This window comes from Andrena cerasifolii, chromosome 13, assembly GCF_050908995.1.
Source record: "Andrena cerasifolii isolate SP2316 chromosome 13, iyAndCera1_principal, whole genome shotgun sequence".
Classification (NCBI taxonomy): domain Eukaryota; kingdom Metazoa; phylum Arthropoda; class Insecta; order Hymenoptera; family Andrenidae; genus Andrena; species Andrena cerasifolii.
This window is the reverse complement of record NC_135130.1, coordinates 1,216,502-1,242,370: the sequence shown is the minus strand read 5'-3', so window position 1 is coordinate 1,242,370 and position 25,869 is coordinate 1,216,502. Positions and strand designations below refer to the sequence as shown.

At 40.8% G+C, this 25,869-nt stretch overlaps 1 protein-coding gene across 8 annotated transcripts in view; it reads left to right on the top strand.

Moving 5' to 3' along the window:
- Hcs (holocarboxylase synthetase-like protein) overlaps positions 1-25,869 on the top strand; it is a 73,616-nt gene that overhangs the window by 40,791 nt on the left and 6,956 nt on the right. For all 8 annotated transcript variants that reach the window (XM_076825709.1, XM_076825711.1, XM_076825707.1 and 5 more), the window contains 3 exons: positions 2,762-2,896; positions 20,104-20,430; positions 20,731-21,082. In XM_076825709.1, coding sequence (XP_076681824.1) covers positions 2,762-2,896; positions 20,104-20,430; positions 20,731-21,082 — 814 coding nt within the window. The remainder of the gene's footprint in view (positions 1-2,761; positions 2,897-20,103; positions 20,431-20,730; positions 21,083-25,869) is intronic.

Here is a 25,869-nt window from a genome sequence, read left to right as displayed (position 1 = left end):
CCGCCTTCCAGATCACGCGCGTCGTTTTGAATCCGCCATCTTGAATTCTAAATTTTTGATCTCAGATTCGTTATCAGCAACCTCAAAAACCCTTAATCACCAAGTTTCATAAAGATCCGATTCAATCTTGAGTTCTGGCCACGAAAAGCTGCTCTCCAGCTTTTGGCATAAATATTTTTACGACGTAGCTAGCCCCAGCTGATCAGTTGACTGAGTTCAAGGGCGTCTCCCGAATTAGGCCCGTTACCAGGGCCGTTCCTGGCAGGGGTGCAGAAGGTGCCTACGCACCTAGGCGGCCAAACCTAGGGGCGGCCGCAGGCCGTTTATTATACGTAAAATTTTGATTGATAAGAATAATAATCGAAACTCTTTTGCATGATAACTGTTTAAATTTATGTATGTATAGATATAAAAGTAAACACTGCATATTAAATTCTTAATTAAAGGATATTAAATTAATAAGGACGGCTATATTGTTTTTGCACCTGAGCGGCCAAAACCCAGGAACGGCCCTGATCGCCGGCGAGTGGTCGCAAGTGCGCAACGGGGCTTAGAGAGGATAGAAAGACACGACGATCGGACAGAGATTTTGTCACGTTCATCGAATTAGGGTGGATGTACCAGTAAATGAACACGTACCAGTGAATGGACATTTTTTATTAAAATGAGTAAAATAAGTTATTAAAAGAAGCAACTAATTAATTAGAGACTTCTTGTAATTTCTTGCTTCAGATCCAAACAATTTTTGCAGCACATGGAGTCAATCGCGCTGCAAACATAATTTTATAATAGTGTTCATTCATTAGCCTTAAGTGTTCATTTATTGGTGCGTTTACCCTAGTACTGTATACGTTGTGAAAAAATAAATAAAAAATGTAGAATAAATTTTTTCAATATGGTCCTTCGTTTGGGGTCATCCTTAAATTACGTAAGGCTTTTTTGGGGGGGGGGGTCGCGATTTTCTTACGTTTTCTTACAAGGGGGGGGGGGGGGTCAGGTAGCGTCTTACGTAATATTGTTTAACCTAATTTTAAATAAATACAAATTCTTTCATTAATGTTCCAGAAAAGTAGTTTTAGTTTAAATTTCCCGAAACCAAGTTAAATGAATTATATAAACCTTTAAAAGAATTTTAATAACTAAAAAAATTAAGTGTAAAAAATATTACGTAAGGAGGGGGCTGGAATATCAAATCTTATGAATTCTTATACTTGGGGAGGGAGGGGGTATCAATTCGTAAAAATTACCCTTACGTATTTTAAGGGCGGCCCCTTTTCGGGAATGCCGCGCGCACCCGGCTATAACTCAGCAGCATTTATCAGTAAATACATATGAGTCAGTCGCGAATGAAACGAATCTTTGTGTTGATATAAATTGAAATTGCAAAATTATATTTTATAGATTGAGGTTTTGCTTCCGAGAAAATCGAGTTTGAAAATACATCGGGTACGAGTACACTTATCTAAAAAAAAAAAACGGTCCTACTTTTGAATTGATTTTTTCGCTGTCAATGTCCCATTTGAAGAAAGTTATTCTATAATTTCGACGTCTTTGAACATGGGATTTCATTTCATTCGCAGTTCTACCATTTTTACTGATAAATTCTGCTGATTTTTAGTACGCGCACGTGTACCAGATTCTACAAACTCGATTTGCTCAGAAATAAAGGCTCGTATTAAAAAAGTTTATTCTACATTTTCGTTTCGGTTTGGTCTAGGAATTACAATACACCCGGTTGTATGTTCCACCTTTTAAGTAATCTCCCTGCGTGTACGCTACGTACGAACTGTACAGGCCGTTGAAGGATACTGCCCTCCGTAATGATACAAGGTTTTGCGATTCTTTAATCTTTAACTAAAAAGCTCTTGTATAATTACAACAATTTTATGGCTCCGACGGATCCAATTCGGATCAGATGGAACTGCCCATAAGCCGCCACGTATAAAAAACTGCTGAACCGGTTTGGATGCGCTGCCACCGCGAATATTCCCTTCAGTCAATGGGAAGCTTTAAAAGCATTCAGTCGGGAGTAGATATCGAATCGTTTGATTTTGAATTCATTGCTTAGCCCCGGAGCGCATCAGCGGCATGCGTCATTCTGCAACTGCGTCAATGTAACGTTGTGTCCCAGCAGTACATATGTGTACAGAGAGGTATATAAAATACATGTATTTTTGCGGCAGTTTTCCGTATTGGCGGCGTGACTGCCAAATGACGCATGACGTTCGCCTGCACCGGGCTTTCTTCGCGTACAATCTATTTATAACCTGTGCATAAAAAAGTGTAATCCGTCCAAAACGGCTCATTCGAAAGTGTTGTAAGGTGAATGTCCCAAATTCTGGTCATTTAAGAGGTAACTCGTCATAAAGAAGATGTAAAAAATTTGTGATAAAAATTTGCAGAGTAATTGATTAATTCTTTAATAATACATCAACCAATTCAAAAACTATTTAAGAAAAATATTCCAAGATGTTTAACTATTAGTAATTTGTAATTAAATATATATCGCTCTAAAGGTCCGTATTTCTGCTCATGAAAAATAGCGATGTGTATGTATTGCCCCAAGCTCGTGCAATACTTGCGTAAATGTTTAAATAATTTAGAATTATTTCGTTGCGACTATAGTACACACGCAACGCATATAATAATAAGAAAAGTACGGAATGAGCAGAAATGGGTACATGAGCAGAAATTGGGACATTCACCTTAATTCGTTATATTAATATCCAGTTTTAAGAATCTTGGTATTTTTATTTTACAGAAGTTCCATGGCTGAAATAACAGCAAAATTATTAAAAACTAATATAAAACCTCCTAATGTTTTAATATATGCGGATAGCATCATCGCTCTTAATAATGTAAAGGGAGTACTAGAAGAGGCTCTTGGCACGGATAGGTAAGTGTATTTTTCTTAATAACTTATGAAATATACATAAATAATTAATACGTTTTCTATAAATTACTTGCTTTAATGATTTACAATGCAGTACAAAGTACAATTTTTTGTTGTAAGTTCATTGAATGGGAATGCATAATTTTTATAGTAATACTCTTAAAACACAATTTCAAATTGAAAAGTGTATAAATTTTTTAATGATTTTTTAATATATCTGAACCGTTGAAACGTAGTCTTTTGTTTTTTTGCTTTATATTATTCACTATTTTTCAATGCTTATTAAAAAGAACCAAATATACGTATTGGACTTATTAAAATGTATATTGTGAAATATGTTACAAGTATTCAAGTATTCATCAAAGATAGTTATTTACTCATAATTCAAACTTATTATATAGGGTGTTTGACATATACAGGGTGTCCCACTAAGGAGTGGACAGCGCGATATCTCTTAAAGTATTGTCGATAAAAATATAAAAAAAATAGGGAATTGCATGGTTCGAGGTGGCCCATTTATTAGCGCGAACGAATTTTGTTTTCGATTATTATTTTAAAAGATACGATGGTCAAGTTCGGTTTTTCAAATGGAACTATTTTTTTTGAAGACTTGAGTTGATAGTGCGTTCCAAGACAAATTCAATAAGCTTTAATGTATATACTTTATTTCCACTGGTTTTTAAGATATTGCGCTTGCAAATTTACTGATTTTCACTGCAAGAAACCCCTCTGGAATGGCAGAAACCGGGGGCGGTCTTACTGGCCCCACGGGTGGCACTGCCTGTTGAAATGGATACTTACCTGCCAAAGGTCTACGCCAGAAATGGCAGGCCCAAATGCTGGACAATTCTTTTCCGTCAGAAATGCTACTTAGGTAGGTACATCTGCGGTATCGAGAAGCGCATCGTTACTTTTATTTCGCACTTGCTTCTACGCTCGGATGGCCGGTTCTTTTGGGAGGGATGCAAGTTGGATTGGTTACGTTAGGAGGGTATTGCTGTGATGGGGGCCTCTTCAAGAGAGCAGCCGTTTGTGAGGGATGCAAATCCGATTGTTTCTGATACAATCTGCTCCCTATGGTTGAAATTTAGTCTAGCAACTTTCACTCCTCCTAACCTAACCAATCCAACTTGCATCCCTCCCAAAAGAACCGGCCATCCGAGCGTAGAAGCAAGTGCGAAATAAAAGTAACGATGCGCTTCTCGACACCGCAGATGTACCTACCTAAGTAGCATTTCTGACGGAAAAGAATTGTCCAGCCTTTGGGCCTGCCATTTCTGGCGTAGACCTTTGGCAGGTAAGTATCCATTTCAACAGGCAGTGCCACCCGTGGCGCCAATAAGACCTTGCAGTGAAAATCAGTAAATTTGCAAGCGCAATATCTTAAAAACCAGTGGAAATAAAGTGTATACATTAAAGCTTATTGAATTTGTCTTGGAACGCACTATGAACTCAGGTCTTCAAAAAAAATAGTTCCATTTGAAAAACCGAACTTGACCATCGTATCTTTTAAAATAATAATCGAAAACAAAATTCGTTCGCGCTAATAAATGGGCCACCTCGAACCATGCAATTCCCTATTTTTTTTATATTTTTATCGACAATACTTTAAGAGATATCGCGCTGTCCACTCCTTAGTGGGACACCCTGTAGATAGTCAAACTTTGAAAGCGTATTTTCCTCATCTATATGAAAAAATATCAAATAAACATCGGTTCGAAAACGCTTCCTTTTTGCGATATAACCACTGCTTGCTTACGACGGAATTTTGCAAGAATGCCTGTCAAATGTAAAGTAGATTGGTTGACAGGCGCATCAATTGTGTGGTCTGCTTGTCCTGGGTTTAATTCTTTGGATTTTTATTTATGAGGACATCTTAAGGGTCTCGTTTATGATATTGTTGCTACTGTGAACCCCCCCCCCCCCCCCGAAATCTTACAGTTAATTCATGGTAAAAACTTCGAAATACATTACGAATATTGTTGACAGTCCTTGAAAACCCGATACGAGGAATGCAGTTTTGCGAGAAGAGATGATCAGGCCCGGGTCAAAGGGGGTTGGGGAGGCTAGGGGGGCTGTATCCCCGGGCCCCACTTTCCGGGGGGGGGGGGGGGGGCATTTTAAGCGTAGAGAAAATCCACATAAAAAACTTCAAAAAAGTAAAAAAAATTATGCCAAGTACATGAAATCAAATAAATCACAAAAAATAGAAGATAAAAATAATTACAATATAAAAAAAGATGTGAAATCAAAATGAGCTGCAAGTACATAAAGGTGCTTTCCAACTGCGCTTAAGATAACACAACTAACATATCGCGAACATTTTAATGAACCCATCAAACAGAATCCCATTTAAAAACATTGTCGTAAATTAATAGCTTTACAAATTTAATGATATACACAAATTTCGCCAATTATAACAATGGGTATTGATACAAAGAAAAATTGTATTACATAATATTAAACAGATATGTTTTTATACAAATAAATATTTTAATACGAATAAATATATTATTGAAAATACTTGGCGCTGCGAAACCGAAGAAATACTAATTGTCTTAGTATTAATAATTTACAATAACTCCCTTACAATCTAAAATACATAATATATATATACATTCTAGAAACGCAGTCAGATTTATTCTCCATATATTTAATATCTAATTCTAATATCATACGTAGCATATGCAAACGCACACATACACACATTCACGAACGCACACACAAGAAAGGGAGAAAAAATTAATGCAACTTATACATATTTATTCAGTTTAGCAACACCAATTCGGAGCGCAGCGTTTATAACTTGGTTATAACTTGACGCTGTCAAAATTTGGAGTAGATTGCATAGTGAAGATAGCAATTGACGAACGAAACATGTGTTAGTTTCTTTTTGGCTGAAGGTGTGCGTGCAACGCGTATACGTATTATACTGACGAAAAATTTCTTGAACAAGAAGAATCACAAGAAAAATCTTACCGTTTCTGACAGATCCATGGGACGATATTACGATATCTCTGTCATGCGTGGACCGATTTTATTGAATTTGGTCTTGATCGAAAGCTTATATGTGGTTTACATGAGAAAAATGCCTTTAAATTTAGAAAATATTGCAGGCGTGATGAGATATTAATGAAATAAGTATCAGGTTAGGTTGGAATAGCCGTGCGACGAGTAACTGATAGCGGTAGCGACAGTCGACATATACAGGGTGTCGTTCATGTACTTGGCGTCGAGACGCTACCGCGTCTCTAGATATCTAAGAGTAGATATTTTTCACCGATTTATTTTCAACAAAAATTAAACAACGGCGAAAAATGCAATCAGAAATGGTTAATGTTTTCAGAGTTCACAGGGGCAGTTTTTTGCTATGTCTGTAAATTATTTTCATCAGATCAGGGAAATGTGTTTGTAAAGGGTGGGTTTTCAAATTGGAAAAAAGGTGATGAAGTAATTTGCAGCCATGAGAACAATAAAGAGCATTATCGATGCATGATTGATTGGATCAGTTTCATGCAAGAAAGTGCACATATTACATACAAGTTATATCCCTGATAGCCAGATCTGGGCAGCAGAATCTGACGTCAGAACTGCAGCAGTCTGTGTCCGCATTTGGCTGCGTTCTGATGTGCAGAGCCTGAGGTGCAGTGCCTGATGTCAGATGGACAGCAGATCGACAGCAGATTTCGCCGTCTGCTAGGCACAGCAACAGCGCCATCTGTAGGCAATTGCTTGGTAATTCTGGATCTCAGATGGCGCTGTTGCTGTGCCTAGCAGACGGCGAAATCTGCTGTCGATCTGCTGTCGATCTGCTGTCCATCTGACATCAGGCCACAGACGAGGTATAGAATAGACCTATCAAGCAATGTATTTTTGTGTCGCCGGTTTAGGGGGTCCTAGGACCCCCTTGCCATTTTAGTGTCGCATGCAACGTTACCGGTGAAGTCTCAAAACAGATTGTAACGCTACGCGTGGTAGGAACTAGAATTAAGCACGAGTAAAACTAGTTTATGTTTTGAGAGTCAATGCCCGCGATTTACAAATGTTTCTGTTAGAGTAACAATTTAAAAATCGTCTTATGAACATATTCCGTTCAACGGAAGAGAACGGAGGAAGAAAACAAAACGATATTACATTCGTCTTTTAACCTTGCTGTCCTATTCCGGTTTATTTAACGCAAAACAAATTTATTTAACATACAAATTTATATAAACAACAACATTATTTGTGGAAGACATGCTTTCGTGATGTAACGTGGAATACCTCGCAAAGGAATTGTAACTTTGTATATTTCAATAAAATGCTGAAGCAGAGAGGACTTTAAAAATTGTGAAAAACTCAACAGTTCCAGTATCTCGCTGAAATATTTCAACTTGCACTTATTCTTCCATCTTAACACTATATTCGTGTTCTGGGGTTCGGTAGGAACAATCGAACAACATTTTAAGTTACATATTTTATTCTTACATTCTACCATAGTATTGCAAGTTAAATAAATTCTTATATACGACTAGAATATTTGACAATCGCAGCCATCGGCTCGGTTCTCACCGATTACCAGGTCTCACAGCGAGGAGGTTGCTGCGCTTGGAGACCCGTAGAGAGATAGATGGAATCAAAGTTCCATCGATCTCCCTGTACATGAAGCCTACTAAACCAAAGAGATGGATGGAAACAAAGTTCCATCGATCCCTTCGGTTTAGATATAGAATCTAGGGAACTGCCAAGCAATCACTCGATTAAAAGAAATTCAGGAAAGAAGGAAAGGCGAAGGATAAGCATGAAACGAGTATTGGACGGCGCAGTTCCTACCACCCTGTTGTTCGAGTCGAAAGGGAAAAGCGCTCGGTGCCTCCCAGACGATTCCTGTTGCTCCGATGCGACTCGTCAGGAGCAAACACTTGACCTGACTCAAGCCGTCTAACGCGGAGATTGGGTAATCGGACCGGGTGACTTACGCAGGCAGTGTGCCGAAGGGTACACCCCCTACGCCCGAAACTTTTCCCTTTGGACAAGAACACCAAGGGATGAAACCGATCCACCCATACCAATTCCATGCTCAGTCACTTGCTTCCGCAAACGGAAGCAGCGGTAACCTCCTCATCACAGATGAGGAGCCAATAAACGAACAACAAAGTTAATGATTTAGTGACTGCTTGGCAATTTTACATGGGACCTTAAATACTTCATACTATAATAAATTAGCCTAGGCTTCCTTAGATGTCTTCTTTCACTGTCACTTTGCACGATCACTTTTCACTATCACTTTTCACTAGTTTCTTTTTAAATATATTGTGTTATTAACTCCATTCCCCGAGTAACGGTGAACCTGAAAAGCTGAAACAATCAATATTTTATGTTAGCAACGGTGTTGTCGGCCTGTAAAGAAATTAAGCAAAAGCTTATTCAGTTGGAGCGGATCGAGATAATTTCGACGTATAGAAGAGCACGCACGAGCATGCAAAACCATCGCAGAGATAAAGTACATGAAGGAAAGAGCAGAGAATGTAGACCCATCGATGAGATGCATGACCGAGTGACAGAAGTCACACAAAACCATCGGAGAAGTCGACGAGATGAAATAAATCATGGAAAACCACCGAAGAAATGCACGAAACAGAATAAATCATTTAAACCTATTGGAAATGTATATATTTAAAACTATGTATTCTCCTAGAGAGCAGTCCGTGGATCGACGCGCGGGCCAAGGCGTAGCTTGGTTTCCTTATTATTATTTTTTTTTTGGATGCTCCGGACTGTTGTGGTCGTCGACGAAACCGATACACAGTCAGTCCTGGTTTTGAACCTGTAGTAAAGACAACCGTCGCGATATCTTTTTCCAAAACGAATCTATTTCATTTAATTATAGAAAACCTAAGTTCATATAAACGAAGTGTTATTTATTTAATTAACCAAGACACGATTAGGACCGGAAAAAGTAGTTTTCCTTTTTTCAACAAAACCCAGCGGAGAAATGCATTAAATAAAAGAAACGCATCGAAGTAATACATCGAATAAAGTAAATCATATAAATCCATCGGAAAAATGCATGAAATAGGAAAGATCATGCAAACCCACCGAAGAAATACACGAAATAGAAAGACTCGTGCAAGAATCCTCAAAGGAATGCATGAAATAGGACAGATAATGAAAACAATCGAAGAAATCACTTAGAAATGGAGAGAAATCTGTTTTGGCCTTGACAGAACAATACAATTTTAAATGACTCAACGAACCTCAAAATTTCATCGGCACCAACCGAGTATGCTTACCCGGGCCAGAGGGACGAGGGGCCAGAGGAAGAACCAGGGTTGAAACACTGACCAGGTCCCCAGGAAGTCCATGAAGTCCAGTAGGTCTAGGTGGCTCGGCAGCTTCGGGGGATGGGGCAGGACGCGGGTTGAAACCCTGACCAGGTCCCCAGCAAGTCCAGGAACTCCAGCTGGTCCAGGTGGCTCGGCAGCTCCAGGGTCCCCGGAGGACCTCCAGGTCCGGAAGACCGACGACGACTGAATACATGGAGCTCCGTGAGCTCCTTATATAAACTTCGAGGAACGATATCTCCCGATCAAAACAAGGTCGACGGTTAATTACAATAGCGAAATCCAACGAATTCTTCGGCAAAAATGGATTTTCCGCTAAAATATCCACTCCAGTGGCTATTGCTTTGACAAATAATATTAACAACATTTACACCAACCGCCCAGTATAAATTATTATTAACTATGATCGATAGAACTCGAGATATCAAGCAATTAGTAACATTTGGCCTTGGATTTGCAAATGATTTTCTACGCCGAATGAATTCTCTTTTATTCTGCATATTTAATCCTTTGATACATTAATGTTAATGCTTATACATATCACATAGTATTATTTATAATGTATAAATACAGTTTAGTTGAACTTAAAATATGAGTGACATACTTGTTTCTCCCTTAGTTACTAACATCGACGAAGTATAGGATAGAGCGATAGACCTATCACCTTATGGGAATTCGCGTTCAGATCACTAACACGTAGAGACACGGTACTCTATGAAACACTTTTTGGCAGGCACAGGCACTGACTCTACAATCGCGTTGCACACGATTACAAAATGATTTTCTGTTTTTAAACATCCTTCAGTTTCTGAAAAAGTCTTCTAAGTAACGGGTATATCTGAATGGAATCCTGTTAAATTAAAAGTCCTCCCACATGGTCCAGTAATCGATGACATTGATGCGCGAATTGAGAAATCACGAGATAATATGCACTATGCCATGCACACACTTCACTGAACCGATGAATTTCTCAGGGCTAGACAAACTTTTAAGACACTCATGCATCATGCAACTTTCTGCGAGACTTTTAAAATTAGATTTTACTGTAAATTTCAGTGTTGGCGGTAAACTAATATTAGGGGCAAACGGAATCCAATTATTATTACTTCACTGGAATGATTAAACAGTGCATTAGAAACTTGTGGGAATATCAGTAACAGCGTGAATTTTTAATACTTTTTTCGGCGCACGATACGTGAAAGGGTTCGCAAGGGTACGCAAAGTGCTAATAAACAATGTCATCTTGCAATTTATAGCTTGCACGGGCTTTGAAGAAATGCCATTTCTGAACGCCATAGTGTCTTGATCCACGAAATGGATTTTCGGAGAGAAATCCGCGTGAGTCGTTGACCAACCGAGCCAAAGCATACCGTAACAAAAGCCTACCCTCTTATGTCAAACTCTCTCTCTAAACAAGTCACACGTATACAAGTACGCACACACCTTTCAGCATTTCAACACATTTCAGAGTAGTTGCTGAGTTGGAAGCTGTTCATGAACAGAGGTCACTAAATTCAGTCCTGAAATTATGAGTCGGTAACACAGATTGGGTGGCGACACGAAGTCCCATAAGGTGATGGGTCTATTCTATACCTCGTCTGTGGTTGTATCCAATTCTCCGCTCTGTCGGTAAGGTAGGGAACGACATTGAAATGGTAAAAAAAAATTTCGAGGCGCCAAAAATCTTTCTCACAAACGTTATTTTTATGCAAAATGAAGCTATTTTCAAAATTTCAGCCCAATCGGGTTTGACCGGTTTTCGGAAGTACAGCCTTAATTTTTATAACTTCCTCTTTTTCGTTTCTTTGTTATACACATTTTGTCCAAAACCGAGTACCCGGTTTTACTCCATGCAATTTTGTAAACATTACGAATTATCAACAATACCATGGCGAAGTAAAAACAAACCTTTTAATTATTTACACTTTAATATGCAACAATTAACATAATTCACACCCAAAAGCATCTACCTCAACACTGTAAAAAGTGTTTGGAGTTTCTTAATAGTCGAAAATTAGATCAGTGCCTTCAAAAACACAAAAGACAATATAACCTTAGTAATCACGATTGTAACACGATCATTTTTGTTGATGAAATAATGCACATCGCGACAATATGTCGCTGCAACGACGCGGGAAAATTTACGGCAGTTTAAAACATAATAGCACGTCCCGGTTTTACCGAGGTATCCGGTTTTGTCCGAGTTTCCCCTATATGTGCAATAAACTAGATAAAAAAAATTCTGAGTATTACTTCAAACCTACCTTAATATGCAGGCAAAGTGCTAGATAGTATAAACTTATAGCTTTTGTTAAATAAATTCCCGAAGATGGCATTGAAAAACGGGCAGTTACACTAGAGGACCCCCTTAAGGAGGTAGTTTATTCTGCACAGAAATTATAATACCAATATACAATTCTGAATATGGAAAGAAATTCTCAGTTGTTGCGTTGTACTTGTGAAAATTTAAACGGAAAGTCTGCTGGTAGTGCAAACGAAGAAAATTCATTGTACATTTTAATTACTTGAAATGTGCTTATATACTACAATATGCTACGTTGGCAGTAAGTGATTATAAGTGAAAAGAAAAAATAGATGAGGGGGATGTCCACAGAAAATTAAGTTTGATAGATGAGACATTTTTTATTAGCAAAACACTGAAACAGAATATGAAAGTTTTACACTTATTATAAGGTAATTAAACGTCCTATGCAGAAAGCAGTTATGAACAAACATTATATATAAAATTGTGTTGGTGCAATAGCGACTTTAGATTGCAATTGCTTATTCGATAGCTTTTCATATGCACCAATGCACTCGCCGGTGCTATTGCGATGTTGCCATCGATTATACGGAGACACCAATGGATTCCTGGCATTCTCCCGATTAAATTGACAGAAAATAATTTAAATCCGACTATTTTTAACGAAACTGGCTTTCAATTTTGCAAACAAATTTTTCATCTAATTTCCTTAATTATGGTCGGAATTATATCATTGTTGTGGCCCATTTACTCGAGAAAACATAAGGAATCAATTGACGCCACTTTCGCAAAGAGTTGATTAGAAATTGCAAAACTTCAGATTCGTCACTGCTTAGTGCGGAACATTGTATGGCCCCGTCGAAGTCCTCGAAAGCCATCGAAGCACGGCTTATCGGCGGCATTGACTTTGAAGACTATCGAGAGGATAACCCTTTATCTGCTTTCCCGATTACATAATCAGGTCGGAGACATGAAAATATTGTATTGTCATCGGAACTACGTATGTGTTCAAAATTTCAAGTCGATTGGACATGTGGAAGTGGTTCAAAATTAGCTAACAAGATTTCATCCTCACAAACTAACTAACGAACTAACTAACTCACAAGTGAAGCTAAATAAAAGCTTGTAAAAAGAGACCGAATTCCTTCGTGTCTCGACTCATTTTTGTCGAGATAAACGCACCAATCCATCGGTGGTAACACTCTTATCAAGGTGTAATGAGAAATATAAACATTTTCATGTTCAGTACTGGATGACTCAAATCGCCGCCGACCGACGGTCTCTCGCTGGTGCGCTATTTCACTCGTACTCGGTTCACATCGTTCAGTTCCCTTGTCAAGTGGTTCGAGCGAGGGCCCTGATAATGGTGAATTTATTTGGGAAACAAAAGTCGCGTCATTCATGACACCTACTCGCGAACAGATATGTGTACGAGAAGAAGCAATGAAGCAACATTTCAATAGGTAAATCAGCGCTGTCCAACTTGCCACGTGGGAGACAAAAGTCGTCCCCACCATCGTCCGCCGTTGCCATGGCGCAAAGACGCGACCGAGTCAGAGTAAAGGTGGGTTGCAATGTGCGGCCGGCAACGGTCTCACTAGTGCAAGGGAGAAGGGCTGTACTTCCGAATGGCCCCAGTGGCCGATCGACATATGGTTTGAGGGGAGGGGTGGGGAGCACGTGTGGACCCTAAATCTAAAATTGTTGCTTCGGGAATTTATTAGTTTCCGAGATATTAATAAAAAATCTTTTAGCATTTCTGTTTACTTATTTCGACACAACGCAATCCATTTTCCAATTTGTTCTGGATAATAGTATTAGTTGCGACTAGATGAGTGCGGGGGGCCGTAAAGTATGGTAGCGAACCGATGTGTTTGAAGATTTGAACCAGAAACTTGCGGATAAGAGCCATCCTATTATTCAGGGTGGATACCTATTACTCTATTGATAGTCAGTACTCTAGGGGGCGATTCTACAGGCCAAAATAAGACGAAAATATAAGATACAATTTTTTGTTATCGCGTTTCGTTTTCGAGAAAATTGGCTTTGAATTTCAGCTATATGCGCGTGCCATTTAGGCGCCTGAGGCGCGCGGTGGTAAGAAGACCGCGTCCAGCTGTCCGTAGAACAAATTGGGGGTCAGAATGAATCCCCATTAGTGCTACGTGTATGCAGTTCAAAAAATTATTTGTAAAAAATATTAATATTGATTTTTTATTAATATTTCGGAAACTAATAAATACCCGAAGCTACAATTTTAGATTTAGGGTCCACACCCCCTCCCTACCTCTCTCCTCAAACTTCGTGTCGTTCGACCACTGGGGCCATTCGGAAGTATATCCGGGAGAAGTATGTATCTGTTTCTCCCTTGCATTAAAGTCCATTTCATAGATATTGGCCGGTGAGCTTCGTAAGGGGTATTCTCCCACCACACTGCTTGCCTGCCTCGGCGCTCCTTTTCTCTACGTTCTCGTTTTCTCTCGGGCTACGCCTACTTGTCGCACGGTGGGAATTGGTGTCCGTGAGGTACGTACACGCAGCGAAGCATCCCCACCACTTTGAGTACATAAACGGGACCCGATTCCGAGCGGTCGTTTCTCGTTTCTTTCTTGCCGAAAGCGAGAGCGAGATGGCATGAGAGCGAGTCAGAGTTCCTCGCGAATAAATGCTGTACGGACATTGTAATGCTGAAGATAACTTATAATGAAAAATGTAACAGTATTTACATGTAATTGCATGTACATTTTATTGGATGAGAATTTATTCGACGAATGAAGATAATTTTTTTATTGGATGAGAATTTATTCGACGAATACGTATAACTTTTTTATTCGATGAGAATTTATTCGACGAATAACGATAATTATTCGAAGGTTTTATTCGAATACATTTTTCATCCGTAGCATTTATCTTTTCGAAGCCTGCGAATAAAGCCACGATTAATATTCGTCAGCGTCGAAACTTGGTGAGTCACCAAGACCTCAAGTCGCCGTCACCGGTCCTTTGCGTTCGGCGCTCGACCTTCGGCGACTCGTATAAAGCTGAAATTTTCAATGCGCGGCTCGCCGCGGCGGCCGGCGGCGGTGCCACTAGTGCAAGGGAGAAACAGATGCATACTTCTCCCTTGCACTAGTGGGACCGCCGCCAGCCGCTGCGGCGAGCCGCGCATTGGAAGTCCCAGCTTAAACCCGCTCGACGCTGACGAAAGTTATTCGTGGCTTTAAAGGCTCCCCCAAACCAACGCGAATTTCGCCGCGCGGAGCGGATCCGCCGCGGATCAGATAACACTGCCCATAAGCCACCACGTATAAAAAACTGCTGCCTTATCTGATCCGCGGCGCGGAGCGGATATTCGCGTTGGTTTGGGGGAGCCTTTATTCGAAGGCTTCGAAAAGATAAATGCTGCGGATGAAAAATTTATTCGGCGCATTTATTCGAATAAAACCTTCGAATAAAAAATTATCGTTATTCATCAAATAAATTCTCATCGAATAAAAAAGTTATCTTTATTGGTCGAATAAATTCTCATCCTGTAAACAATTATCGTTATTCGTCGAATAAATTCTCATCGAATAAAAAAGTTATCTTTATTTGTCGAATAAATTCTCATCCTATGAACAATTATCGTTATTCGTCGAATAAATTCTCATCGAATAAAAAAGTTATCTTCATTCGTCGAATAAATTCTCTTTGAATAAAGATAACTTCGATTATTCGAGCCTCGAATAACGAATACAAATTATTTATCTTTTATTCGTTATTTGAGATTTTTATTTAGATAAACTCTTGCCTAAACTCTGGAACTTACGATGCACGTGAACAACGAAGCCAGACAAAGTATCATGCTTTCTTTCATTCGTAGTCGACGGCAACTACGTGTGACTCTTTTGTTCGCTCTCGCTCGTTCTCGGATTCTCTCATTCTCGACCAAAGAATTCCAAGAAATTGTGAGGATAATCGCCGGGCTCCTAACCAGGATCGGCGGACTCCAGCTACCGCTGATGGAGGGGGAAGTACCTACAGGAGTAGTGGTTATGTGTGCGTGACTGACGCAGGCGCAGTTCATGCACGCATAACCACCGCTCCTGTAGGTGGTTCCCCCTCCATCAGCGGTAGCTGGAGTCCGCCCTGTCCGCCGGTCTCTGCACACAACTACTACGCTAAGAATAAACAACAGCCCCACGGCTTCGTTCAGGCGGAGTCGAGTAGCGTTCCCGTTACCCCACCATACCCTTCGGGGGTCCAACAACTTCAACCGCCAATCCACGATCGTCAAGTGGTGGTGGCTGATTTTTCCTCGCGCGCTGCTCGCGAAACCGAACCCACCGGCCAATGTATATACAGGGTGTCCCAAAAATGTCGGAGTTCCTTGAAAGGGGTGATTCAGGGGGTGATTTGAAACAACTTTTTCCTTAGCGAAAATATTGTCCGAAGCTTCGTTAACGAGATATTAACAAAAACCCCCGACCAATCAGAGCGCGCGCCTTCCGCCCGAGCTCCCGTTGTAGCGTTGGCTACGCGGTAGGCGGCTGCGCTTGTACTACGAAGGTACGAACAAGCAAGTCGGCATGTATCGAAGGAAACCGCGTTACACAGTTTTTAAATAATAATTGTTTGAAGTGAGAGGACAAGAAATACGCAAATTTCGTTTTCAAATAAGGCATAAACGAAAAGGTAATGTAACAAAAAATGTACAAGTGATCATAATTCGTTATTGAGGTAAAAATCCGTAGTTTAATCACGGCCAACATAACTAAATTTAAAAAATAATATTAGGTGTATGAATAAATTCTTTCAGACTGGATTTACATAATCGGTATAAAGCAACCGAATTTCTATCGCAGTGATATTCGTAAGCTACCAGAAAAATGGCAAAAGGTAATTAACAATAATGGAAATTATTTCGATGATTGAGTTGTTTTCATATTTTTTAAATCAAACTGTTATTGAACCCTAAAATCGAACAGAATTTATTTCTACACCTAATAATCACTAATAAATTAAATAACACTCACCCCTACGGGCATTCCTTTCCTTCCATTTCGGAAACCTGTGTCACTATGTAGGTCACTGTGTCGATCCTGGTCATCGGTGGACGAAAAGATTTATGGTAGGGTTGCGCCCAGTGCTCAGCTGATCGCAGGTATACGACACCACCCGAAGGTAAGGATCGCAACGTCAAGTGCGTCCGGGTTAATGTACCGAATATTCACTTCACTGCACGGCCACTAACACTAATCACTTAATTTACTTTTCATGGAGCGTGTTGTTCCTACGTTATAAAATTGGTGGCCCTGAAAGGGGCTGATTACTGTTAGTTGTGCAGTTGCTCGATGTGACCACCCTCAGCGTCTATGCATGCCTTGCGGCATCATTGACTCCGTTGAGAATAATCTTGACGCCAAACGCCAAATCGTACCCTCGTTGGGGGTTTAGATGTGCGGGTATTCCCGTGCAAACGCTCGCACAGTAGCACTTGCTTCCCCGTTGTTCCGGGCCTAGACCCAGAACATCGCGTAACATTCTTGAGCGGAGAACATTTCTGGGACGAGATTGCTAGCTGACTGACAGGATTTTTTCCAAGCAACTTCCTCTACCCCCAAGTAGTTTCTCTCGTTCCATTATGGGTTAACTCCCACCAGAACAAGCGGCTTTAGGTAAAGAGAAGCCAGCACATTTTCGAAACACACGTTCTTTGCAGATGTGCAACGAACGACCCATCCTACACTTTCACCTAAGTCCGCGCTCCGTCCTTTTACTGCCAATGTACCCGTTGCTTCGAGATAGACAGCAGACACCACGTGTTTCGGTTCAAAAGGGCGCGAAGAGAAGAGAAACAGAAAGTCTTCGAGTTGCTATAAAGAAGAAAAGGCATACCATTCCTGTTTCCGTTTTCCGATACCCTGAGTTCACGTCTGCTACGAGGCGGAACCAGCTAAGCCATAAATTACCCAAAACAAATCGTTCTCTACCGGCGACTCGCAGGACAATACGGTCATAAACCGCAGCCTTGGCGAAATGCTTTGGCCGGCCAGCCTGATGAATTTTAAATACGTCTCGCGGAGAGACACAGGAAGAAAGGGGGTAACTCGCTGACTGCGCGTAGTCCCACCTGCTTCGTCCTTCCTTCCAATTAAAGGCAGGACCCTTATCTCTCGAGTATAAGCACGTGCTGGAATTTCAAAACAAAAGCACGCGTCCGATTGGTCCTAACATAACCAATCTGCCCTGCATCCCTCTGAGGCGGCCACTGTCTTGAAGAGGCCCTCTTCACAGCAATATCTCCTCCCCGAAGCCCACCTTCTCTCGCACGGAATACGTCGTCGCGTGCTTTTGTTTTGAAATTCAAGCGTGTGTTTATACTGGTGTGCCTTAGGGAGGAGACATGGCTGAGAAGGAGGCCTCTTCAAAACAGTGGCCGTTTAGGAGAGATGCAGGGCAGATTGGTTAGGTTACGACCAATCGGAATTCATGCTCACCTTTTCTCGCACGGAATACGTCAACGCGTGCTTTTGTTTTGTAATTCTAGTGCGTGCTTATACTCGAGAGATAAGGATATGTCTTTAATTTGAAGGAAACACGAAGCAGGCGGTACTACGCGCAGTAAACGAGTTACCCCCGAAACACGTGGTGTCTGCTGTCTATCTCGAAGCAACGGGTACATTGGCAGTAAAAGGACGGAGCGCGGACTTAGGTGAAAGTGTAGGATGGGTCGTTCGTTGCACATCTGCAAAGAACGTGTGTTTCGAAAATGTGCTGGCTTCTCTTTACCTAAAGCCGCTTGTTCTGGTGGGAGTTAACCCATAATGGAACGAGAGAAACTACTTGGGGGTAGAGGAAGTTGCTTGGAAAAAATCCTGTCAGTCAGCTAGCAATCTCGTCCCAGAAATGTTCTCCGCTCAAGAATGTTACGCGATGTTCTGGGTCTAGGCCCGGAACAACGGGGAAGCAAGTGCTACTGTGCGAGCGTTTGCACGGGAATACCCGCACATCTAAACCCCCAACGAGGGTACGATTTGGCGTTTGGCGTCAAGATTATTCTCAACGGAGTCAATGATGCCGCAAGGCATGCATAGACGCTGAGGGTGGTCACATCGAGCAACTGCACAACTAACAGTAATCAGCCCCTTTCAGGGCCACCAATTTTATAACGTAGGAACAACACGCTCCATGAAAAGTAAATTAAGTGATTAGTGTTAGTGGCCGTGCAGTGAAGTGAATATTCGGTACATTAACCCGGACGCACTTGACGTTGCGATCCTTACCTTCGGGTGGTGTCGTATACCTGCGATCAGCTGAGCACTGGGCGCAACCCTACCATAAATCTTTTCGTCCACCGATGACCAGGATCGACACAGTGACCTACATAGTGACACAGGTTTCCGAAATGGAAGGAAAGGAATGCCCGTAGGGGTGAGTGTTATTTAATTTATTAGTGATTATTAGGTGTAGAAATAAATTCTGTTCGATTTTAGGGTTCAATAACAGTTTGATTTAAAAAATATGAAAACAACTCAATCATCGAAATAATTTCCATTATTGTTAATTACCTTTTGCCATTTTTCTGGTAGCTTACGAATATCACTGCGATAGAAATTCGGTTGCTTTATACCGATTATGTAAATCCAGTCTGAAAGAATTTATTCATACACCTAATATTATTTTTTAAATTTAGTTATGTTGGCCGTGATTAAACTACGGATTTTTACCTCAATAACGAATTATGATCACTTGTACATTTTTTGTTACATTACCTTTTCGTTTATGCCTTATTTGAAAACGAAATTTGCGTATTTCTTGTCCTCTCACTTCAAACAATTATTATTTAAAAACTGTGTAACGCGGTTTCCTTCGATACATGCCGACTTGCTTGTTCGTACCTTCGTAGTACAAGCGCAGCCGCCTACCGCGTAGCCAACGCTGCAATGGGAGCTCGGGCGGAAGGCGCGCGCTCTGATTGGTCGGGGGTTTTTGTTAATATCTCGTTAACGAAGCTTCGGACAATATTTTCGCTAAGGAAAAAGTTGTTTCAAATCACCCCCTGAATCACCCCTTTCAAGGAACTCCGACATTTTTGGGACACCCTGTATATGAAATGGACTTTAGTGCGACCGTCGTCGGCCGCAGTCGCCGGCCGCACATTCGAACGGCAGCCTTAACAATGAACTTTGGCGTCGCGCATGGCGTCTGTGCTTGTCTGCGGAACTGTCACGGTCTCCTTTTCAGCGTCGCAAGGTTTCCTTGACGACAAGTCACGCTGCTCGAAAGGAAGGTGGGAAGGGGAAGTAGGCGCGTGAGGAGCCCCTATACTGGACAGCGCTGCTTTACTGACTTTTTCGCGTAGAGCGAGAGAGACTGTGAATACGTAGTGTATATCATTCGCCGCGGCAGCAATAGAAGGAAGTGGGGGAGATAGCGACCACCTTATTTCGAGCTAGAAACCCCGTTCTGCTTTCGAGACACTACCTACATACTATAAAATTACTAAAATTTGACCGCCTATAAATATACATAACATTTATAAATTCATTTTACTAAGTTAAATGAAACGAATATGTTCAATAATATTTATACTTTGAACCACTTTTAATATTTGATATTACATATTTTTATCTTGTAAACAGGTATGCCATCTACGGATTGTCTTCTGAAGAAGCACGTACTGATGCATGGGTAGAAAATGCAGCATTAGTTGTTGTTTGTGGAAATGTTGGTAATGAGATTGGAAGCCTGATTGTTGAATACATCCTCAAAGGTGGTAAACTTCTCGCTTTGTGTTCCGACGTACTTCACATACTACTTCCATCGTTTAAAACGGCAGAAGTGCGGGAGAATGAACTCGTTCACTTCTCTTATGGGAAATGGAAACATGTACGCATGATGCATCATATCTTCTGTTATCAAGCATCTCCTATAAGATCGAGATTCTCTCAGGATCAGGAGGATGTTAAGTAAGATATTTACATGCTATTGGCTTAATTATGATTTCTTCATGGGTCACTATATAAAATAAATTTAAAGCGAAACTTATTGATTACATAAATGCTTTAGCTCAATAAAATGTTTATGAATTTTCGCAAAATATCGGAATTTTTTATAATAATGCTTCTAGACACAGCTTATATAGAATGCTACTTAACATTAAAAATTTCAAATGCAGCTTACAGATAAATACTTTATAATCATAGTGGAGTGTAAAATAATAGAGTTAAATTACAGTAGTTCAAGATATTTCAAATGATTTCTTTCAGAGCATCTAGCATGTCACCTCCGACTTCTGCAAATGTGAAAGACAAGAGTGGAAATTTGTATTCGTTTGATGTGAAAGTACTGGGAACAGAAGAAACATGGCACACACCAAGCATATTACTTGCAAGTCTTCCGGGAAATAGCGGTAAAGTTGTTTTCTCCCAGATACACTTGGAAGTGGACCCAATGCAGTATGAACTCGAGGAAAGTAAATTTAAAGCTCTGAAGGAAAGTAATAATGCCAGATTAGAAATATTCAAGGATTTATTGGACATACATCTTGGAATAGAACTTTGCAGCAGTTTGCAAGTACCTGTAACTTACACACCGGCTTTCTTTTTGGGACGGCACGAGGTGTGTAATATACATTAATTCCAATGATTAGAGTAAATGTACAAAAGACTATTTAAATAACTGATACTGTTCGCTTAATATAATCAACATATTTTATTATGCTCTATAAATTTTACATTTGGATACACGGTATTTGATATTTCATTTTTTCGTTATAATAAGCATATGTATTTACATGTTATAAAGGTTCAGTCTAGGTTTGATAATAACGATTTGACTGTACAGTCAGTGGTACGCATAGAAATCGAAAATTTGACATTTTGATATTTACTTCTTCTTACATGTGTAGGAGAAAAAGTATTGGCCGATCGGATTGCCCAGATCGGTATTCGAACCTGAATTTTCCGCTTTCTCAACAACTGCTCTAAGCATTAACACTTTGACTGGCGTCAGCGTGTTTTCCTGCCGATGGATTTGCATCCTGTGCACAGTTTTGGCATATTTGCATGTCAATATTTTCTAGAAAGCAGCGAAAGTATTGGCCGCGAATCCCCGAACTGTCTACTTTGGAAACAAACCAACCAAAACAGTTCGCTATCTGCACTTTGTACATAACTTCCCGGTGGAGACGATCGCTCAAGAAGGCCTAACCGATTTAAAGCAGCATTGTGCAAAAATATGCGCCAGTCAAAGTGTTAGCTATCTATTGTCGGCGGCGATTTTTCTTTTCCAAGACCAATTATACTATCGGGGCGCCATCTACGTGCCACTCATACAGTAGGCTGGTCCCCGATCGGACACCGATCTCCTAGACATGTATGTATCTATTTGTCAATTTATCATCAACCTGAACTAGGAGTTAATTCGCATTGTGTGGAGTGTCCAATGCCATGCTGTACCGTGTTGATTACAGTATTCCTTCTCTATAGAACCGATGATCAGCTTCATAAAGCGGGTTGCTTGTCTGTGTAGTCATTCGTTATTCCACGTTTGCCTGTGCCCTTGATTTGATCTGTCTACAAGAAGTGTGAACGCAGCACACTGACAGTAAGGTGTTATGTTTTAAGTTCCTTGACAAAGTACAATAAGCTCATTTAATCATATGCTTATTGAATTTAATTAAGGGGGGATACTTGTGTAATTCGACGAAAATGAGGCAATCTTTGTGAATTTTTTAAAAGAAATGGTTCAATGGATCTTTTTGAAACTTTTAAGATATTTAATTGAACGTCTAAAGGGCCCTCCAGACGCTGATACATGTTGTAGTGACACTTTGATACATGCATCATGATTCAGGTTTCATGAAACTTGCATCTTGCTCACGCACCTAGCTGGTGAGCAAGATACCAGTTCCCCTTCTGGTGCCGAAACACGGAAACCGATCTACAGACGTAGCAACATGAATCATGAAACCTGTATCATGATGCATGTATCAACGTTTCATGCAACATGTATCAGCGTCTGGAGGACCCTTAAGGAAGTAGAGAGAGATTTGTTGTCTGTAAAATAATTTGTTTAATGTAAACTGTGGAAGTATTTATTCGCGTCGCGTCGTTGGCGTCGAAATTGTGAATGGGCGTGTAGCCTACCTCCCGTTGAACGTTCAATTCATCTAAAACAAAAAACTTCTTGATGAAATTACGCGTCGGATGAATCTAAATATACAAATAAACGATGCAAAATTGAGCAAATGACAGGGCTTTAAAGAAAAAGTTGCGATTTTCACGACAGAATTTCGCCATTATTATGCCATAGACATAATTAAAATTAAAAATATCATTAAATATGTTGCTTGATCTGGCGAGGAATGTGTTAATCCACATGCATCATGCGTAGGGACATGTCATGCAGTTGAATAATTTTTTAGTTATGCTGCACGCCGATTCAATACTTCGACGCCGAGGGCGCGGAGAAATACCTCCACAGTTTTACAATAAACGAATTATCTTACAGAATACAAATTTTTCTCGACTTGCTTAGATAAAAGTTTGAAAAAGATCCATTGAACCATTTCTTTGAAAAAAATTCACAAAGATCACCTTATTTTCGTCGAGTTACACGTGTCTCACCTCTTAAATATAGGGTGTTCGGCAACTGGTTAGAAACATTAAGGGGGGATTCTACATGCTAACATAAGACGAAAATGAAGAATGACGAAATTGCGTTTAAGGCTTCGTTTCCAAGTTATTAATTGTTGAAAGTACGCGTAAAAAGCGTCTGACGTGAGAGACTTAAGGTCTAGCTAGGCCGGTGTTTCCCAACGTGAGGCCCACGCCCCACAGGGGGCAATTTGATTGTTAAGGGGGGCAATTCGAAAATAGACTCGTCCAGAGTTTAAGTTAACCGTATGGCGATTCTCAGTCGCTACTCGAGCTGGGTAAACGTCCAGGATACACTAAATCCTCGTTATAGCTCCGTTTTTACCATGCGTAGCACGTCCGGAGACTATCCCCACCATTTCTTGGAATCCTCCGGTCGAGTTCGTGTGAACTGTTTCGTTACCCCCCGCGGCGGGGTTGCCAGAACGGTGGATTTTGTCCCACGGCCGCTACCACCACTCCACGACCAAGCGTACCCCCTCCTAGCGTCCGTACCGCACCACACAAGCATACCCGTCCCTCCATCCGTGTGCCGTACGCGCTGCCTGGCCACCGCTCTCCGGCGAGAATTCGTTTTCCCGACATCGAAGCGCTTGGCGCGCAAGCGAAAAATCAAGACTTCAAACCCCGGTGCGGGATATTACTTTTTTTTTTTAATTATTCACTAATTTCTCTTTCTATATTCTCAGCAGACTAAAGGCTTAAAAACTATTAATTTACTAAGCATTTTCGAAGCTTGATTTGCTGCTAAAGTGCGATCCTCTTTTGGCTTGTATCGCACCACTCCAAGCGTAAGTACCCTACCTTCTGTCAGTGTGCCGTACAAGCGACAGCTAAAACATCTTGAAACGTTTCCTGTCTGTCGCAATGGAATAGGGCAGTGTCCGATTTGAAAATCGTCAACTGTTTAAGTAAAATATCGTCGTGGGGAAGACGAGCCTTAATTTCATTGCTTACGGTAATATAAGATCGTAAGCAATTTTCGCGGAAGGAGGAAACTTCAACTTCTGTCATTCCCTTGCTTGTCGCATCTTCTAGGAATTCCTCACACTGAGGGCCTAGATCAACTTGAGCCAGGGGAAGTTGATTTTGTTTAAAAGACAAATCTATTAACTTGATACAATTAAAATTCTGTACCAGAAGGGGTTTTAAAAATTATAAATGACATTATTGCGATGGGTACGAGACCAGTCGATATTGTTTTCAAACCTCATTACAGTAATAGCGGAGCGGGCGGCTCGCTTACCTGAAACGGAAATCACCGATTCTGTAACTGCTCATTGTGACGTAAATTTTAAGGAGTCCATCCTAGAACGGCGCTTATTTTGTAAGTAGCATTTCAAGGAATTATTTCTGTTCGTGTATACAAAAGGCAGAAGACCAACATCGTACATTAGCCTGCTGCGAAAATTCTTTGTAAATTAACAGTTTTCAAGTTTTTATTCTACTGAGAATATAGAAAGAGAAGTTAGAAAATAATTAATGAAAAAAGTAGAATCTTCGCATTGAGGTTCAAACCTCGATGAAATGAATTCTCGGCGGAGAGTGGTGCGATACAAGCCAAAAGAGGATCGCACTTTAGCAGCAAATCAAGCTTCGAAAATGCTTAGTAAATTAATAGTTTTTAAGCCTTTAGTCTGCTGAGAATATAGAAAGAGAAATTAGTGAATAATTAAAAAAAAAGTAATATCCGCACTGGGATTTGAAGTCTTGATTTTTCGCTTGCGCGCCAAGCGCTTCGATGTCGGGAAAACGAATTCTCGCCGGAGGGCGGTGGCCAGGCAGTGCGTACGGCACACGGATGGAGGGACGGGTATGCTTGTGTGGTGCGGTACGGACGCTAGGAGGGGGTACGCTTGGTCGTGGAGTGGTGGTAGCGGCCGTGGGACAAAACCCACCGTTCTGGCATCACTGCCCCCGCCTGCTCCCGGGCCCTCTCACTCGCGGCATTGGCCGCGCGGAACAGTGTCTGCAACGCGTCGTACGCCCGCCGCCAGCTCCGTCCGTCAGGTTTAATACGAGCACGGATCGGCGGGCTTAAGGTACCGCTGATGGAGGGGGAAACACCTACAGGAGCGGTGGTAATGTTTGCGTAACTGACGCAGGCGCAGTTCATGCACAGATTACCACCGCTCCTGTAGGTGTTTCCCCCTCCATCAGCGGTAGCTTAAGCCCGCCGATCCCTGAAAACGAGTGTTTACTGTGGGGTAACTTCTGTCCGCTATGTTCGTAGCCGTGATTTCACTATTAGACGCTAGGAACGGTCGTAGTTAAAACCACCTAAGTCAAAATTTATTTCAGCCCATAGTAAAATGAGTGGTGCAAGCAAGAAAAAAGTTCGTCAGTATTCGGAGGAATATTTAAAATTTGGTTTCATATCCGCTGTCCACGATGAACGGTCACTTTTTTGTTTTTTATGCCAACAATGCTTGACCAATGAATCAATGAAACGAGGTCGCCTTGAGGCGCATTTAAAGGCGAAACATAGTGCTCATATTAATTCAGATTTTAATTACTTTCAAACTCTGAAGCAAAATTTTGAAAAAAGAGCAACATTAAATTTCAGTTCTCCGTTATATGTTTTGAAAATTTACTTACTGTGTTTCCTCAACAATTTCCTAGTGATTTCTTCCTAAAACCTATCATATAAATCTTTCTTCAGTGAACAATTCAATTTTTGAATATTAAAAATTATGTATATGTTACATAGGGAGCATGAGAATTTTAGAAAGGCTTAGGTGGGGCATG